Consider the following 18,910-nt stretch of genomic DNA (forward strand, 5'->3'; position numbering starts at 1 on the left):
TCCCAGTGAATTATATGAATGAAAGAGGTGAAATAAATAAAGTCCAGGTCACCTTCACAGGATCATCAGGGAGGAGGCAGAGACTCATTTAGATAGAAATATAAAATGCAATTGTGGTGAAGCGTCCCTTCAAAGTGTCCTCTGATGAACATGTCATGACCTCAGGCAGAGCACATGCAGGTTATTTAACATTCAGTCATCAGTAAAGTAAAATGGTTCCAATGCAAACTTCCATCAGCTGCTGCTGAGAGGACGGGCGTGTCAGAGACATGGGGGACGTGTCAGAGACATGAAGGACGCACTGGAAGAATCTTTACTTTACCAACAAACTTAAAGAGACAGTCCACACCAAAGTCCTGCTCACAGCTCAGAGGACACTTTTACTGTCCACACTGTCTCTGTCTGACAGCTCTTGTCTATCTGCTGACGTCCACGTCAGGACGTGAGACCGTCTTTGGAGTGAACTGCTGCTTTAAGAGACGGAGAAACTGCTCACAGGTCACAGTTTCAGCCGTCGGCCGTCAGGTCACGGAGGGTCAGTGAGAGGATTCAACAGAGGAGGCAGGGACAGCTAAAGGGTTAGTCCAACTGAAGACACAACAGAACAAAGAAGACAGGCAGGTGAGACGGGAGCAATCCTCCCCAGAGGTCAGTGAGACAGACTCAAGGGTAAGGGGTCACTGTGAGGGGGGACATGGTCGCTGTGGGCCCCGTGGATCGTCGCGGTGACGCTCTCTGTCCTGACTCAGAGTGCCGACACCGAACGCTCAAACTGCTGACAGTGACGTGCTCGCTGTGTGTGTGTGTGTGTGTGTGTTTTATAGCAAAATGATGTTTGATTAATAACTAGTGATCGTTTTTCATTGTCCGCCGCCTCCTCTTCGGGTCATGTGACGTGTGTCAGAGTTGTTTTGATCGTGAATTTATTTGATGTGCATTAACATGAATGGAACAAATAAAAAATACATCAAATGAAATGTATTTGAGCCTCGTCACAATCCTCCTTCACTAAGCTGACTCCTGCTCTGAACCACAAAAACACAAATTGTGTGTTTTATTACATTTAAAATATCAAAAATAAAGAAAATGTTTCGTTCAGTTCAAAAGCAGAGTCGTTCATTTTGTTTGTCTCAGTTTGTAACTACAGTCCTAGGTTACATAAGAAGAGACGGGTCGGTGAGGTAAACGGCTCCATCACTGTTCAGAGTCAATTAACAGAATTTATGAAGATGGCTTTTATATTTAAATACCCAGCTAATTTCATTTCTGTCTTTGTGCTGTAGTGAGAACATACGAACTGTGACACCTCCGAGTCACACTGAACCAAACTGTGAATACTATGAACTCTGTCAAACCCTCAGACGAGATGTTTCTGACTTTTCCTGGTTCTCTGCGGAGATAATGACTGAGGTGAATGCTGTTTTATTCTGAGCTCCATTTTCTGTGTTTTATTTTGAAAACTTAAAGCACATTAAAATATGAATCAGACTCAGTGAAGTGTCCCCGAGGAGCCAACCTGGTCTCACTCTGCAGTCGTCTAATACTGGCGCTTCATCAGTGACTTCAGGTGTCAGACACCAACAAAAAAAGCCGTCCTTCAATGTTGGAATGACAAGCTGCTGGCGCTCGGCGGCGTCAGGGATCAAAACGGCAGAACAACAAAACCTGAGGGGGCAGAAGTCCAAGTGGGTCGGGTGGGCTAGAGACCAGTGTTCACTTCCTGAAAGATTGTAAAGCCAAACCCTAAACGTAACCATGTGTTACGTTTAGCCAACACACACGTGGTTTTACGTTTAGCCAACACATATACGTGGTTACATTTAGCCAACACACACGTGGTTTTACGTTTAGCCAACACATATACGTGGTTACGTCTAGCCGACACACACACGTGGTTACGTTTAGCCAACTCATATACGTGATTACGTTTGGCCAACACACACACGTGGTTACGTTTAGCCAACTCATATACGTGGTTACATTTAGCCAACACATATACGTGGTTACGTCTAGCCAACACACACACGTGGTTACGTTTAGCCAACTCATATACGTGGTTACATTTAGCCAACACATATACGTGGTTACGTCTAGCCAACACACACGTGGTTACGTTTAGCCAACTCATATACGTGGTTACATTTAGCCAACACATATACGTGGTTACGTCTAGCCAACACACACACGTGGTTACGTTTAGCCAACTCATATACGTGGTTACATTTAGCCAACACACACACGTGGTTACGTTTAGCCAACTCATATACGTGGTTACATTTAGCCAACACATATACGTGGTTACGTCTAGCCGACACACACACGTGGTTACGTTTAGCCAACACACATATGTGGTTACGTTTAGCCAACACACACACGTGGTTACGTTTAGCCAATACACACACATGGTTACGTTTAGCCAACTCATATACGTGGTTACGTTTAGCCGACACTGACAAGTGGTTACGTCTAGCCGACACACACATGGTTACGGTTAGCCAACACACACACGTGGTTACGTTTAGCCAACACACACACATGTGGTTACGTTTAGCCAACACACACACACACACACGTGGTTATGTTTAGCTGACACACACATGTGGTTACGTTTAACCAACACACACACGTGGTTACGTTTAGCCAACACACACACATGGTTACGTTTAGCCAACACACACGCGTGGTTATGTTTAGCCAACACACACACATGTGGTTACGTTTAGCCAACACACACATGTGGTTACGTTTAGCTGACACACACGTGGTTATGTTTAGCCAACACACACACACGTGGTTACGTTTAGCTGACACACATACGTGGTTACATTTAGCCAACACACACACGTGGTTACGTTTAGCTGACACACACATGTGGTTACGTTTAGCCGACACACACACACGTGGTTACGTTTAGCCAACACACACACATGGTTACGTTTAGCTGACACACACACGTGGTTACGTTTAGCCAACACACACATGTGGTTACGTTTAGCCAACACACACGCATGTGGTTACGTTTAGCTGACACACATACGTGGTTACGTTTAGCCAACACACACATGTGGTTACGTTTAGCTGACACACATACGTGGTTACGTTTAGCCAACGCACACGCATGTGGTTACGTTTAGCTGACACACATACGTGGTTACGTTTAGCCAACACACACACATGGTTACGTTTAGCCGACACGTGGTTACGTTTAGCCAACACACACACATGGTTACGTTTAGCCGACACACACACGTGTTTACGTTTAGCCAACACACACACGTGGTTACGTTTAGCCGACACACACACGTGGTTACGTTTAGCCGACACACACACGTGTTTACGTTTAGCCAACACACACACGTGGTTACGTTTAGCCGACACACACACGTGGTTACGTTTAGCCGACACACACACGTGTTTGGGTTTAGGAATAAAGAACAGGGTTTGGCTTTACAATCTTACAGGAAGTGAACACAGACCTCCTTGGTCAAAGTCGGTGGCTGTTGGTCCCACCCACCACCCCTTCTGCCCGCCCTACTCAGACTTCCATCGCCTTAAATGTCATTGTTGTGTTTCCCCTGATGCCACTGGGCGCTATTTAACTAAAATGGCGACCAGTTGTGTATGATACTGATGTGAAAGGACATCTTTTCTCGTTGATATCTGACGACAGAAGTCACTGTGAGTGAGAGAGACTGGAGGAACTGTGACTTCCTCTCCTTCCTTATCCAGAGCTCCTCTGATTGAAGCAGCAGAGTCACAGTCTGTGGCTGAAATAGATTGCGTTGCTCTTTCTATTACTTCCTGCCCCCCCCCCCCCACCCCGGCTCAGGCCCCTGCTGGTTATTTATTTCTGATGGACTTTTCTCATTTGAGGCTGCAGCCACAGAGACAGTCTGTATCTGTGTGTCTGTGTGAAGGAAGCTTCTTTCACTGCTGAGGATTTATGGACTTCTGACATGGAGTCTGTGCTGCTGAGCTGAGGACAATAACCGCCTCATGCCGCCTCGTCCTCCCTGAATCGTTGCACAATGAACCCTGTTTTCTTCCTGAACCTGCAGGAACATGTTCTCATCTTCAGGGGGACATAATAACTTTGTCTCTTTGTTTCTTTACATGATGATCTGAGGCTCATGCAGACGTCACGCAGATGTCCTGCAGTGGTCATGGAGCTCTCTGACCCTTATCAACTCCTTCTGGAAGCTGTTGGTGTTCATCAGTATGAACTAACAGTCAGATTAACCATGTAAGAGCTGATGAGGCTGGAGCGCGTAAAGATAGAGATGTGATTAAATAGTGAGGAGCTGGGTGGAGGTGACAAATCATTGTAAGCACTGAGGACGGACTGAGGTTTGTTATTTTGGCTGAGGGGAGGGGCTTACTGATTTATATGGTTGTATTTTGTATTTATTTTACAGTCAACTTAAAAAAACATGTTTCAGCAATTCAGCGATGTTCTAGAATAAATTTTCTTATTTTAGATTCATTTTAACAGAATCATGCAAACAACCATCTCCTGCGGCGGCCGTCCACACGAGGTCTGTTTTTGACGGGTTAAATCACATCCTCCAAAGTTGCATCCTGTGACACGTACAAGGTTGAACACTAGAATATTTTGTGTTGACACGTAGCATACGTGTGTGAAATCGCTGAACTGATGAACGAACTTCCGCTGGTACATCCTTGGTGTCATATGTCAGAGGATCTCAATGCTGATTGGCTATGGCGGCATGAATCCGTCGCTGAAGTTCAGATTTTTCAACTCTTGCAAAAAGCGTATGATACTGACTTGTGCTACTCGCCTTATTTGCGCCGCTAAAGTTGCATATTTCACGTCATTCACGCTGCGTCCATCGTACCGCCCTGTGGAAATTCACATCTAATTGTGTCTTCACATTGTTTTATTTGTGCTTGGTGTGAACACATGAGGAGTGAAGAGAGATCAGCTGTTAACACCAACACTTCCCGTGATGTGTGCTGTGATAGATAAAATCCATATGTTTATATTTATTAATGAACTTAGTGGTTACAGGTGTGACGAGGGAGCTGAACATTGTTTACAGGATTCACTGTGTGTGTGTGTGTGTGTGTGTGTGTGTGTGTGTGTGTGAGTGAGTGTGTGTTATTGCTCTTGTTTTCCTGTCATGCAGCCATTTATTAGTCATTAGTCATTTAATAAAACTATTTTGCACTTTGATGAAGCGCTGAGCCGTAAATGTTTCAGGAGAACAGATTCCCTTCACTGTTTTTAAACTTTGTTAAAATAAAGATTAGTTCAAACCCTCGTTGATCTCAGAATATGGACGGAGACGTGAGGGGACGGAGACGGATCAAAGACAGTCTGGGTGAGACGCTGCCGTCAGGACTTTAACAGACGTTATAAATGTCACACAGAGACAGACAGTCGATGCTTCCTGCTGTACTCTGAATGTTTCAGTGTGTCGGAAACATTGAGGGAACATTTGTTCGTGCTGACGAGTTAAATAAAAGATGAGGGATGTCAATGATGTTTCAGGTTCTTCACTTGATCTGAGGAGTTAATTAGAGCCGGCTGATCATCCCAAGTTCCTCCTCTGACACGCTTCATGCCCTCTAAAATCATGTGATGTTCAACTCTTTATCTGAGCCGATGGTGGAACCAAGAAGTGATGTCATCACACTCATCAAGAGTTCGGATCAAAGAAATCAATCAGCACGAACAGACTGGTTTAACTGGTGAGTTCAGAGTTAGTGAGCTAATGAGGTTATATTTCACCCTGGGAGAACATGGACACGCTCAACCACAACTTCCTGAGTGTTCAGCTGCTTCAGGTCAACTATAAAACTATTGAAGAAGGAAAGGTCATGACGTCATGATGTCAGTGACGGAGTTTGAGATTAACACTGGAGCCAGAGTTTGGTGTCAGTTCTGTTGAAATCAAATCCCACCGTAACCCATCGTATCTTTTTGTGTCACCGCTGACTGAAAATCCTTCCAGCAGATTAAAAACACACGAAACGTGATGTCGACTGACGAACGGCTGCACAATGAATCCAACATTAATCATGATTCTGAGTTCCCACAGTTTAATGTTCATGATCGACTAAAATGGTGACGTTTAAAATGCTCATAGAAAAACTCGCGCTTCCTAAGAGCAGTCATGACACTGAGTGACTGAATAATGCCACTGAGAACTAAACTACAGACGAATGTCTGCTGCAAAACATCACGACAAACTTCTCAAACTGCCTGAGCAAACACCACAATCTGTGGGACGATGAACACATGAAGGCCCCTCGCTAACGTTACCGTTAATCTCTGTCCTGTTCAAGCGTCAGCTCAGACATTCAGCACGTCACAGTTCAGTGACCACTATAAAAAATATGTCTCCATGGAGGACGGACTGAACTCAGGCGAAGAAGAAACATATTTTAAGATTTGTACATCAGCAGGAATTTAGCTCGAGGTGAAAGTGATGTGACTGTTGATTTAAATGTGTAATAAAATATTGTTTCCCTACAAACAATGAGTGATCCCGATTACATCATACGTACACTGACGGTTCTTATCCACATGTGGGCCTTTGTTTCCCTGTTAATGATCTCAGCTCTGTCTGACAGTGCGGGAGAGGAAAGAGGTCGACACCAAACTCTGGCTTCAAAGCAAAATCCAAAAGCTATCATGTGACGTCGTCTCCTTTCCTTCGTTGTTTCCTTGCTTTAGGACTCATGGACTGTTCAACAGGGTCACAGACTGTGATGTGGAGCCCTGGATAAAGGACGTTAACTGATGGAGTTGACTCCACTGTCATGTCTGCGTCAGGTGATGCCATGCAGACGTCAGGTGACGCGGCGCAGACGTGCCTGCTGTTCTTCCAGAGTGAAACATTAGTTGGTGTTAGTGGTCAGTGCGGTTAGACGTGTACGGTGAGGCGTTCGGGGCCCAGCAGTACAATCCCCTGCAGGTTCACTGAGGACAGACGTCCCTCCCCCTTACCCTCCATCTCCACACTGATTGGCTCCGAGTCAGGTGACCCTTGTTCCCCCACGGGGGGAGGGCCATCAGGACCTGTACCTCTTTCAGGGTCACCTGCCTCCTTTGGGAATGCCGCCCCATGATAGGTTGTGCTGGCGCTTGTGGGTGTGGTCTTCCCTGTGGTTGTAACGAAGGGGGGGAGGAGGAGGGGGGAGGGGCGACAGAGTGAGTGATTAGTGAAATGTGAATCAGTCGGAGAATCAACTGCAGAGACATGAGGGTGAGTGGAGAGAAAACTGTCACCCGTTAACACAGAGGCAGAGATGACAGTGAGCAACATGATGAACACACACAACACAAGTTGGACTTGACATCAGTGACGCCGCAGACAGCGGTCGGTCCGTCAGTCCGTCTGCTGTTATCACTCTCACATATCATGACAGAAATAAATCATTAACACTTTGTGACTGTTTAAACATCAGAACACAGACTCAGCTGGTCAGGGCTGAGGTCAGGGCTGAGGTCAGGGCAGGGCTGAGCTGAGGTCAGGGATGAGGTCAGGGCTGAGGTGAGGGCTGAGGTCAGGCTGAGCTGAGGTCAGGGCTGAGGTTCAGGCTGAGCTGAGGTCAGGGATGAGGTCAGGGCTGAGGTGAGGTCAGGCTGAGCTGAGGTCAGGGCTGAGGTCAGGGCTGAGGTGAGGTCAGGGCTAAGGTCAGGGCTGAGGTGAGGTCAGGGCTGAGCTGAGGTCAGGGCTGAGGTCAGGGCTGAGGTCAGGCTGAGGTGAGGTCAGGGCTGAGGTCAGGGCTGAGGTCAGGCTGAGCTGAGGTCAGGGCTGAGGTTCAGGCTGAGCTGAGGTGAGGGCTGAGGTCAGGCTGAGCTGAGGTCAGGGCTGAGGTTCAGGCTGAGCTGAGGTCAGGGATGAGGTCAGGGCTGAGGTGAGGTCAGGCTGAGCTGAGGTCAGGGCTGAGGTCAGGGCTGAGGTGAGGTCAGGGCTAAGGTCAGGGCTGAGGTGAGGTCAGGGCTGAGCTGAGGTCAGGGCTGAGGTCAGGGCTGAGGTCAGGCTGAGGTGAGGTCAGGGCTGAGGTCAGGCTGAGGTGAGGTCAGGGATGAGGTCAGGGCTGAGGTCAGGCTGAGGTGAGGTCAGGGATGAGGTCAGGGCTGAGGTGAGGTCAGGCTGAGCTGAGGTCTGGGCTGAGGTCAGGGCTGAGGTCAGGCTGAGGTGAGGTCAGGGCTGAGGTCAACTGAGGTCAGGGCTGAGGTCAGGTCAGAGGTCAGGCTGAGGTCAACTGAGGTCAGGGCTGAGGTCAGGGCAGAGGTCAGGGCAGAGGTCAGGGCTGAGGTCAACTGAGGTCAGGGCTGAGGTCGGCTCTTTTTTAGTTATTCTGAAACAGTAAAAGATGAAATTAAATCTCAGTTAAAACACAGAAGGAATGTTTCATCTTTAACTTCATGTCTTTTGGAGATCAGTTCATCTTCTACTGAACGACCAGAGAAGCCAAACTTTTACGTGACACGTGACAATTACTGTAACAATTTCACACCAAAGAACTAATTTCCATGACTTTCCAGGTTTTCCAGGACAGTTGGAACCCTGCACAGATCCCATAAGGAACCAGCTGTGACACACTGAGTGTAACGGACATGTCGCCCAGCACTCGTTAACTGATATAGAACATTGTTGAATCGAGTTGTTTCAAAGTGCAGCATTTTAAATGATGCCTGACGGACTCTGAGTGATGACCTCATCCTGACTGCAACTTTTCTTTAACCTTGACCTCTGACCCCTGGTCAGACTCAGCTGCAGTGAGTGTTAAACAGAGACTGTTTGTGTTTCTTGGGCCGACTCACAGGAAACACATCACCTTGAGGCGGAGCAGCGAACGTGATGACGACCACATTTGGAATCATTTCAGACATATGCCAGGCGCCACGCGGTGCGTTCGCTGCCACAGGCCTCGTATTATCAAACAGATTCCTCCTGATGACACCCTCCACATCTTGATTGCATTATTAGCTCTGTGTTGTCCTTGAGGTCCGGCGAGCAGCATGCTGCTATTGGCTCGAGCTCCTGCACTAATAAGCCCGCTGTAACGTTAGAGCGAAGCAGAGCTCACACCTCGTCCTCGCTCCCTCACTGCGAGCCAGTTGACAGCGTTCACTCTGAATGAGGAGCCCCGTCAGTTCGCCATCTGCGCCGGGCAAATTAAAACTGGACACCAGGGGGTGTTTGGCCCTGGCACGGTGGACAATAGCTCCAGGACTTCATTACTCCAGTTTAGAGTGATTGTGTTAGTCTGAGAGCAGCGAGGATCAGATTTCTGTCCCTTTTTACTGATGATGAAGAACAAAGAGGAGCGTTTGATTCCCACCACAGGCAGGTGTTGGATTGTCTGGGAGACGGGGACGTGGAAGAAAGGACTTGTCCTCTCTTTGGTGCGTGTTCGAAGGGGGACGGAGCCCCAGTGTGACAGCAGCTTTGTTTGGCATATGGGCTGTTTCATTGTGTAGAGGAGCTGATAATTGATCTTCAGTGCCGAGACTTAAAAGCTTTTTGTGTGAATCAGCTCAAAAAAAACCCAAAACAACAGAAGCAGAATGTGACTGCGTGAAGAGAACTTCAAACAGCACAGTGAGGCGTCGGTGCAACGGCGGTCCTGCAGGACGCCGCAGACTGAGAGGTGACACCTTCTGCAGTCGACCGAGACTCTGCAGGGCCGAAGCCTCTGGTTCACACCGCCGCCTCAGGGACGCAGGACGAATGCTTCTGCTGAGCAGTAATGGCCGACATCTCTCAGCAGCGTGAGCTCATTGCTGTTACTAATCAACCGTCGCCATTAGCTCCCCCGTGTCCTAATTTGTCCGCTGACAAAGGGATGTGACTTTGAGCAAGTCTTACAAACTGGTCCTGAAGTTGAGGCGGAGCTTCAGTTGTGCAGATAAAAGTGACGAGGCCGGCCAACAGCTATCTGATTGAAAAGGACTGCTTTTGAATGTTGGAAAATTGTCTGGACACCACCTCCTCAATCTTATCTGAGGGGCCGCCAGCTCGCCGCCGCTTCTATTTCTATTCGGGCCGTGCCAGGGGCCGTGTGCGGCGGCCAGCGGGGGAGTAATGGGACGTGACAGGGATGATGATCCGTCTTGATACAGGGCATTAGGCCGCTCGTCCAGCGCTTCACCCAATGTTGAAGCTGTCAGACTGGCTGAGGAGGAGGAGGAGGAGGAGGAGGAGAAAGAGGAGGAAGAGGAGGAAACTCCACTCATCCAGCTGCTGGAGCATTTCCTCTGTGGACAGGAAGCTGCTCCACACACAGTGGCGGCGGTGAGAAGGTTCATGTTCAATGATGATGAGTTGCCGTCACGTTTCACTCAGTGACATCACAACACAAAACACAAACAAACAAATCAGCAGCCCTGAGGTCAGAGGTCAGTGGTCAGAGATAAAGACATGTCCACTGACCATACGCTGAATCCAGCGCCGTGTTCTGCTTCCGAGTGGTCGCCAGGACGTCTGCAGGAACACAAACAAAGACATGACATCATCAGTGTTCACGGCGTGTTAAAGGTGCAGGACAGAGAAACAGCTGATTGATTAGTTTAAATAAGGAGCTCCCTCCAGGAAACCTCCGTCAGTTATTGTGGTTTATTGAGTCACAGATCTTTCAGCTGAAGTTATACAGCATTGAGGGAGATGAAGCATTTGAAGACAATCAGGAAATGACATCACAATAATCAGAAATACGACTGTAGACACTGGTGGACCATTTCTACTGCAGACTTCAAAGGGTTAAACTGTTCCTGGTCACATGTTCCATCTCAAGGAGAAGTTTGTCTGTGCAATAAAAAGCTGTTCTTTAATGTCACTTGATCACATGTTCTGATCTGATCTTCGTCCTGTCTTGGTTTCTATCGTTCTTATTTTACTGACTGCTTTACTGCTGTGTCACTGTTGGATGGAGCAGACATGATGGTGGAGACAAAAGAATAATAGTTCATCACATCAGAGACACATCGAACAGATCTGAACAACCCACTTTATCTTCTGTTAAACCTCTCTGAGAGGAAATGATGAACATCCTCTTCATCACGAGCTGCTGCGCTGATGAAGTAAAGACTGTGATGTTTGATTTGAGTCTGTCAGATCTACAGTCACCTGTTCCTCCCGTCACATCACACCTGTCTTTAAGGATAAATAAATGTGTCTCACCGTGGCAGGTATCGGGCTGCTGCTGGGAGCCGCTCTCCACATCCTGCTCAAAGACGCCTCTGAAACAAGACAAAGAGACACGTCAGGACATCTGCATCAGTCCACCTGGACAAACCTCCTCTGGAGTCTCCTCAGGAATGCTCCTGCTGATGAGGAACAACGTCTGATTGGCTGTGTGTCTGTGTGAGGTCACTGCGTCTGTGTGAGGTCACTGTGCTGTGTGAGGTCACTGCGTCTGTGTGAGGTCACTGTGCTGTGTGAGGTCACTGTGCTGTGTGAGGTCACTGTGCTGTGTGAGGTCACTGTGCTGTGTGAGGTCACTGCGTCTGTGTGAGGTCACTGTGCTGTGTGAGGTCACTGTGCTGTGTGAGGTCACTGCGTCTGTGTGAGGTCACTGTGTCGGTTGTTGGGACGGTGCTCCGACCTGAAGAGAAAATCCGACCCTGAAACTTTTCTATCATGAGTTGTGCAGCGTTCAGCAGATTCTGGAGTCGGTTTGTGATGAGAAGTTGTAATTTTCTCCAGCGTGTCCTCAGCTCTGCTCCACCTTCCACCTGCCTCGTCTTCACTCAGTAATTTCCTCTGCCCTCAGGATCTGTGCTGCCCCCCCCCCCCACGCACATACACACACACACAAACACACACACACACAGCACTTTGTGTTTCAGCTGCTGCTGCTGGTCAAATTGATACCTGGAGTTTATCTGCTCTGTAATAAATGTCTGACTGTAGCACTGCTGAGTGTCAGAGAAACAACTGAACCTGTCATTTCCCACCAATGTTTCTGCACCTGAACCTCCCACAGTCATACACAGGTACAGACAACATTTCTGCAATCTCTGTCATTTCACCAGCGCTCAGCAGGAACCAGAGAAATACACTGAAGTGTTTCACTTCCTGTTCTCACTGCTGTATAGCTTTGTTTCCTCTGCACAAAGACCCACAAGCTTTTAACGTAACAGGAAACGTTACAATCGGCATTCAGTCCGAGGTCACATGACTCCGCAGTTGTCACCCAAACTGCTGCCATATAAATACAACATAATAGAGTCAACAGTGTGCAGCACATGTAACAATCAGGACATGAGATGCAACGAAACAAAAGATAAATCAATAAAAAATATAAAGATCTAAAACACAAAAACACAAATCATGATATCATCATCATCATGACGCAGAGTTCTCCTCCATCTGACTTTGTTTCAACGCTTTATAGACATGAATGAATGTCTAACAGTCTTCAGTCTGCAGCCAGTCGCTCTCAGTCTCCTCCCAGAGGCAGCAGCTCGTTCTCTGAGACACAACCTGAGATCAGCTCCCATCAGCAGTGATGGAAACACAACACCTGAGTGAACGTGATCATTTGCAGTGTTTAATAACCTGTGTACACTCACTGACGTACTCACTTTATTATTGTTATTATCATAGTAGCTGTTTGCTTTTGTTGCTGTAATTATTGTCTTTGTTGTTATTATTATTTCATTATTAATATCTTAATATGATCAACATTGCATTGATTAATTTGTTTCACTATGCTTTTGACTTGTTATGTTTAATTTAATCGTTTGACTTGTGTTGTTGATTCTAATACAGTTCATGAGTTGAGGCCACATACAGGCTCATCTGGGACTTTACTTTCACCAGTGTTATATTTTTTTCTTTCATTTTTTTACTGTATTGTCCAAATGGTGTGAAATCCTTAAATAAATAAATGATGTTGGTGTGAGAGGGTGAATCTGATGTAAGAACACAGTGACTACTGACTGAATAAAAGTTGGTAGATCTCATGCTCAGTATGGATGAGTTGCTCTTTTGTGTAAACTCTGATTAAATAAATGATCACGATGAGTTCAATGTAAACTAAAGTCTTTTAAATCTTTCAGTGTGTCATGAACTTCCTGCTGTGAGTGTGAACTCTCCTCCTGAAGCTCATCCACAGTGACGGAGAGACGATCTGATGATCTCTGAGCTGATTCTCCATCTTTCACCTTCCAGTCAATCACAAATCAAACACTCATCCGTTCATCAGCTGAGTAATAGACTGAGCTGAAGCATGGCGGAGCAGCAGCTCTTCTACCTGAGCAGCGACGGCTACAATCTTCCTACATGTTGAAATGAAGCAAATGAAACAGACACGGACTCACGTCCCGCACGAGCGTAATGATCCGACAGTCACGCTGAAACACTCTGTATGAGCACACACGCCCCTCTGCAACAAACCAATTAGTTCCTTCTGTAACCTGAACAACCCTGCAGCTCTCTCACTCACACACACACACACACACACAAACACACACACACACAGGCGAGACGTTGTACAAACACTTGGTTTTCTTTGTCGAGACAAACAGAAGAAGAAGAAGAAGGGCGTTGAACGCAGCCAGAGGCTCAAACATCAGTTCAGAGAGTTAATCAGCCGTCAGACCGTCAGCTTTAAGGACGTGTGTTTGTTAAACCTGCTGAGAGGAGGACGCTTCATGCACACACACACACACACACACACACACACACACACACACCTGGAGCACTAAATTACACCTGCTCTAATTCACTACAGACTCGGCCCCTCTGACTGTACGCTGTCATCCTGAATGTTTCCTGAGGACGGAGGGATGTAATGTGATGTGAAACAGGAGGGGACAATCCAGAAGAAAACAGTCTGAAAAAAACACTGACTTTAACTTAAACAAAGAGACGATGTTGGTTTGTGACATCACACCATAAATCACAGCAGTTTGATTTCTTCAGTATCAATCAGAGTTTTCTGAACGTCTCTGTGTGAAACTGGGGACAGACAGCTGATTGCTGAGTCTCATTCTCAGGTCGTCTCACACCAAAGACTTTGTCATCAGATCGAACCACCGATCCAAAGAGTCGCTATGACACCACCTGAGAACGAGTCTCGACAATCTGAAGCTGTCAGTTTTATTTGACTTGATTAAAATGTTTGTTTCCAACCTTTCTAACATGTAAATCCTTCAGCCGGAGCTCTGTCCACCTCTGATCCTTCATCAGAGATCAAAGTCTGAAAGCTGTGAGCAGGGATCCTTCCCTCCTAAACAGCAGAAGGCTCCTCACTGTGAGCTGAGGTGAAACAAACCTCCTAAACACAGCTGAGTTAACTAGAAGGATGACGGGTCACCTTTACGTCTGGAGAAACACGCCGGAGTAATGGAGCTTCTCTGGTGTTCATGCACATGAGCAAACAGCTGAACGCCACCATCAAGCAGGAAGTGGTTTTATTCTGCTTGACTTTCCAAACACACGGAGCTGCTGTCTGTCACACGTCAACATCAGACCATTTCCTGTCTGAGTTCATGTCCTGCAGCTGCTGTGACGTTTCTAGCTCCACCTGCTGCTCATCAGCTGGTACTGACCGATCATCGCCTGATGGTCTTGCAGCAATGTTCTGGACTGTTTGTAGTCGACCCAAAGCAGAAACACTCAGCGAGGAGTAAAGTGAATTACTGTAGTCGATACGAGATGAGTATCATCATTTCCAGTCCAGCAGGTGAAACAACAGATCTCAGTTTACTGAGATTATCGGATGGAAAAACAAGATTTGGTCAAGGATGATGTCGACTGATCAAATATGACCCTTAAATTAATCAGGTGTGAGGGAGCTGCAGAGGAAAGAGGCCCGATACTTTGTGTAATGAGGGGGAGCAACAACCAGAACCTCCAACTCATCAGCACTGAGCTGTGAAACATGTACAGAGGTCCAAATTCTAATCACATGAAGGCAGTCAGATAACCCGAGAGACTCACAGGTTTGAAGAGACGTACAGCTGGATATCATCTGAGAGAGAATAACTGAGGATCAGGAACCGAGCCCTGCGGGACACCACAGGACAGAGCTAACAGAGCTGAGTTGTGTTGTTTCTTTCAGTCGTGCACCTCGACTCCTCGTTTAAAACCAAACTGTGTCTGTGCTGCTTTGAAAGGTTCAGTCTTCAGGAGCAGATGTGTTCGGGGCCACAGACGGAAGGGAAGACAGGAAGTGCTGCAGTGTTATTTATTTGGTAATAACAGAGATATGAAATATTGTCAGTGGTATCCTTTCAGGTGTTTCACCTGCAGATGCAGCTGATCCCCTCCACAATCCTTTGTCCTTGGTCGTCTTCTGTTTGGGCATTATGCTTCAGCGACAGTGATGATGTCACATGCATTATGGATGACACGTAAACTAAAACAGCCACAAACAGTCTGAGGCCGAACCGACCGGCCTCACAGTCTTTCACTGTGTGAGACGGAGAGAGGAAGAGGGCTGTGAAACCTCCCTCTTCTCTCTCGCCTGTCCCCTCGGATCGACCACAAATCAGTCATTAAAATGTATGGCAGCTCTGGATGAGAAAGGACTGCAGGAGAAAAGAGACTGATGGTCCATGAAAGACTGATGTAAAAGAGGAGGAGGAGGAACTGCTTCATCTTTAACTCTGCTCAGGTCTCTTTCACACTGTCCTTCTCTTGTCCCTTTATCATTCCCTCCTCTCCTCTTCTCACTCACACATACAAAGATATTATTTAAATCTTCGGGGCCTCACAGTCGGACCGACCGAGCACAACCGTTTCCTCAACAGAAAAAACCCCAAATGAAAAACAGATGTTCTGGAATCAGACTGAAAACGTTCTCTCCGTCATTCAGCCCTCCTTCTTCTGGCTTTCCTTCATTCCTCCTCCTTTTTCTAACATCTCTTTCCTCCTCCTCTGTCCCACTTGTCCTCCGTCACTCCTCCTCCTCTTGTTTAGGATATTTTGGCCCATCTCTCTCTGTCGTTCTGCTCCATCGCTTTCTCCTTCCAGGACTCTAAATGCTGACTCATAAATCAAACCTCTGCGAGCGGCTTGGAGCTCCTCGCCAGCATGAAACCACATCGGCACTTCCTCTCTCCCCAACACTGACACATCTTACTGGACTTGTGAGGACGCTGTAGTGACCTCAAACCACATGCCACTTCACTGCCATCTGAACCTCAACCTGCGATTCAAACCCTGAACACTTAAACCTTAAAGTCAAATTAAAAACCTCGTCTCTCCCTGACTCGTTACACACACACACATCTGTAATAACCCTCTCATCACATCACCTCCTCACATCGTCTTTAATGAAGAGCTCAGAGTTCAGCAGGAAGGATCAACAGGTCAAACTAAAGTCTCTTCATGCTCCTTCTGAACTCATTCAATCCTCCGTCTCAACAGGAAGTACATCATCAGATTAACCACTCCCCCTGTCAGAAGGACCACAGGACACGTTCAGCACCACTCAAAGGTCCGAAGACAACGAGTCACACAGATTAACACTGTGTGATGTACCTGACAGATGAACTATGAACCGACCATTAAAGGAATAGTCCAACATTTTGGGAAATACTTTTACTGCTGATACAGCCGGAGGGGCGACACATCCATTGTAATTAACTGAAGACGAACTACCAAAAACCAGAGGAAACACCCTTTCACATTAAAATCAATCAGTTCAATCAATACATCCTGTTGGTAAAACAACCTGGTCTCACTCCAAAGTCGTCAAAATCCGGCACATGGTTAGTGACTTCCAGCGTCAGACACAGACAAAAAAAAGCTGTGCTGTCACGTTGCCATTATTGTTAAATGACGTCCAACAGTGTCAGTGGCCCCCAGCAGGGGGAAACGTGGTCGGACAACAAAAGCTAAGGTGGCAAAAGTCTGAGTAGGGCACGTGGAAGGGGTGGTGGATGGGTCCAGCAACCACCGATCTTCACCCAGGAGGAGGAAATGTAACCATGTGTGTGTGTGTGTGTGTTGACTAAATGTAACCACGTGTGTGTGTTGACTAAATGTAACCACGTGTGTGTGTTGGCTAAACGTAACCACGTGTGTGTGTTGACTAAATGTAACCACGTGTGTGTGTTGACTAAATGTAACCGTGTGTGTGTTGACTAAATGTAACCACGTGTGTGTGTTGACTAAACGTAACCACGTGTGTGTGTTGACTAAATGTAACCACGTGTGTGTGTTGACTAAATGTAACCACGTGTGTGTGTTGGCTAAACGTAACCACGTGTGTGTGTTGACTAAACGTAACCACGTGTGTGTGTTGACTAAATGTAACCACGTGTGTGTTGGCTAAACGTAACCACGTGTGTGTGTTGGCTAAACGTAACCACGTGTGTGTGTTGGCTAAACGTAACAACGTGTGTGTGTTGGCTAAACGTAACCACGTGTGTGTGTTGGCTAAACGTAACCACGTGTGTGTGTTGGCTAAACGTAACCACGTGTGTGTGTTGACTAAATGTAACCACGTGTGTGTGTTGGCTAAACGTAACCACGTGTGTGTGTTGGCTAAACGTAACCACGTGTGTGTGTTGGCTAAACGTAACCACGTGTGTGTGTTGGCTAAACGTAACCACGTGTGTGTGTTGGCTAAACGTAACCACGTGTGTGTGTTGACTAAACGTAACCACGTGTGTGTGTTGACTAAACGTAACCACGTGTGTGTGTTGGCTAAACGTAACCACGTGTGTGTGTTGGCTAAACGTAACCACGTGTGTGTTGGCTAAACGTAACCACGTGTGTGTGTTGGCTAAACGTAACCACGTGTGTGTGTTGGCTAAATGTAACCACGTGTGTGTGTTGACTAAACGTAACCACGTGTGTGTGGTGTTGTACCAACGTACTGCTTTTACTTTGAAAGAGACTGTATGCAAACTGTACATTTCCTGATGCTAAATGATTGTTATTGACATGTGATGTCATTGTTATTGTTTATGAAGAGCTGCTGACACGTATGTTATGTGTCACACTACAGACCAGCATTACATGTCACGCCTCTTTTGATCCTGTGATGTCATCACGCTGCCTGAAATCCCACATTGGAGCCACATGATTCGTCATGTGGTTCTGTGTAAATGTGTAAAGGTGGTGTCGAGACAGGACGTCGTAGTGAGACACATCCTGCTGAACAGTATTAAAGCATTAACGTCAGCTGGAGGCCTGGGAGTTTAGTTACTCCTTCATGGAGAGCAGGGTCACTGTGAATAAAAACCTTTCCAGAGCTTCAGCGACACGATCGACCTCTCTGCTGTTCATCCATCTGTTCAGTTTGTTCTCCGTCACTAAAAACCTCCTCACAGCTCTGAAGCTCCACTGGCTGACAGGAACTTTACCCTGAAGCATGAATGAGCAGAGAAAAGGCGAATTCGAGTGGTTTGAGGAGTCTGAATGGACACCGTGACTCGAGGTCACCTCTGAAATCTACTCTAACTGCTGTGAATACACCTGCTGTCCTTCATCTGCGCTCAGCTCAAACAGGTTGAGTGTCTGATTTGTCAGAGACAGACAGTCAGCGGAGCCTTAAAAACAGTTTCACTGAGAATATTTCTGCTGACAGTCAGACGAGGAGATAAAGAGATGAGGAGATGCTCCTGTGGTAAATATGAAGTCCAGTCAGCTGTGTGAAGGGAACAAAGTGTGAATATTAGCACCTCTAATCAACTCTGAAATATTTAATATACCTGTTCTTTGAATGGTTCACCTCCAACCTGACCCTATAAACTGTTCCCCTGCGCCCGTTAACTCTGGAGTCCCCCAGGGTTCAGTTCTCAGTCCTCTCTTGTTCTCATCACACACGCTTCCCCTCGGCTCCATCTTAGAGAAACACCTCGGTCTGTATCTCTGTTTTTACTGATCAGTAACATCTGACACAACCTGCTCACAGGAAAACCTCTGTCACTGTCTCAACAACATTAAAAGATGCACAGCAACAAACTTCC

The 18,910-nt window shown here is 46.8% G+C and overlaps 1 protein-coding gene across 4 annotated transcripts in view; it reads right to left on the reverse strand.

Moving 5' to 3' along the window:
* sema6e (sema domain, transmembrane domain (TM), and cytoplasmic domain, (semaphorin) 6E) overlaps positions 1-18,910 on the reverse strand; it is a 182,305-nt gene that overhangs the window by 8,222 nt on the left and 155,173 nt on the right. For 2 of the 4 annotated variants that reach the window (XM_049582615.1, XM_049582616.1), the window contains 3 exons: positions 11,160-11,218; positions 10,413-10,463; positions 6,974-7,129 (listed from right to left, as the gene is read on the reverse strand). In XM_049582615.1, the coding sequence (XP_049438572.1) occupies positions 6,974-7,129; positions 10,413-10,463; positions 11,160-11,218 (266 nt within the window). The remainder of the gene's footprint in view (positions 1-6,973; positions 7,130-10,412; positions 10,464-11,159; positions 11,219-18,910) is intronic. The other 2 variants (XM_049582617.1, XM_049582618.1) reach the window with 2 other exon arrangements.

This window comes from Epinephelus fuscoguttatus, linkage group LG8, assembly GCF_011397635.1.
Source record: "Epinephelus fuscoguttatus linkage group LG8, E.fuscoguttatus.final_Chr_v1".
In the NCBI taxonomy this organism is placed as follows: domain Eukaryota; kingdom Metazoa; phylum Chordata; class Actinopteri; order Perciformes; family Serranidae; genus Epinephelus; species Epinephelus fuscoguttatus.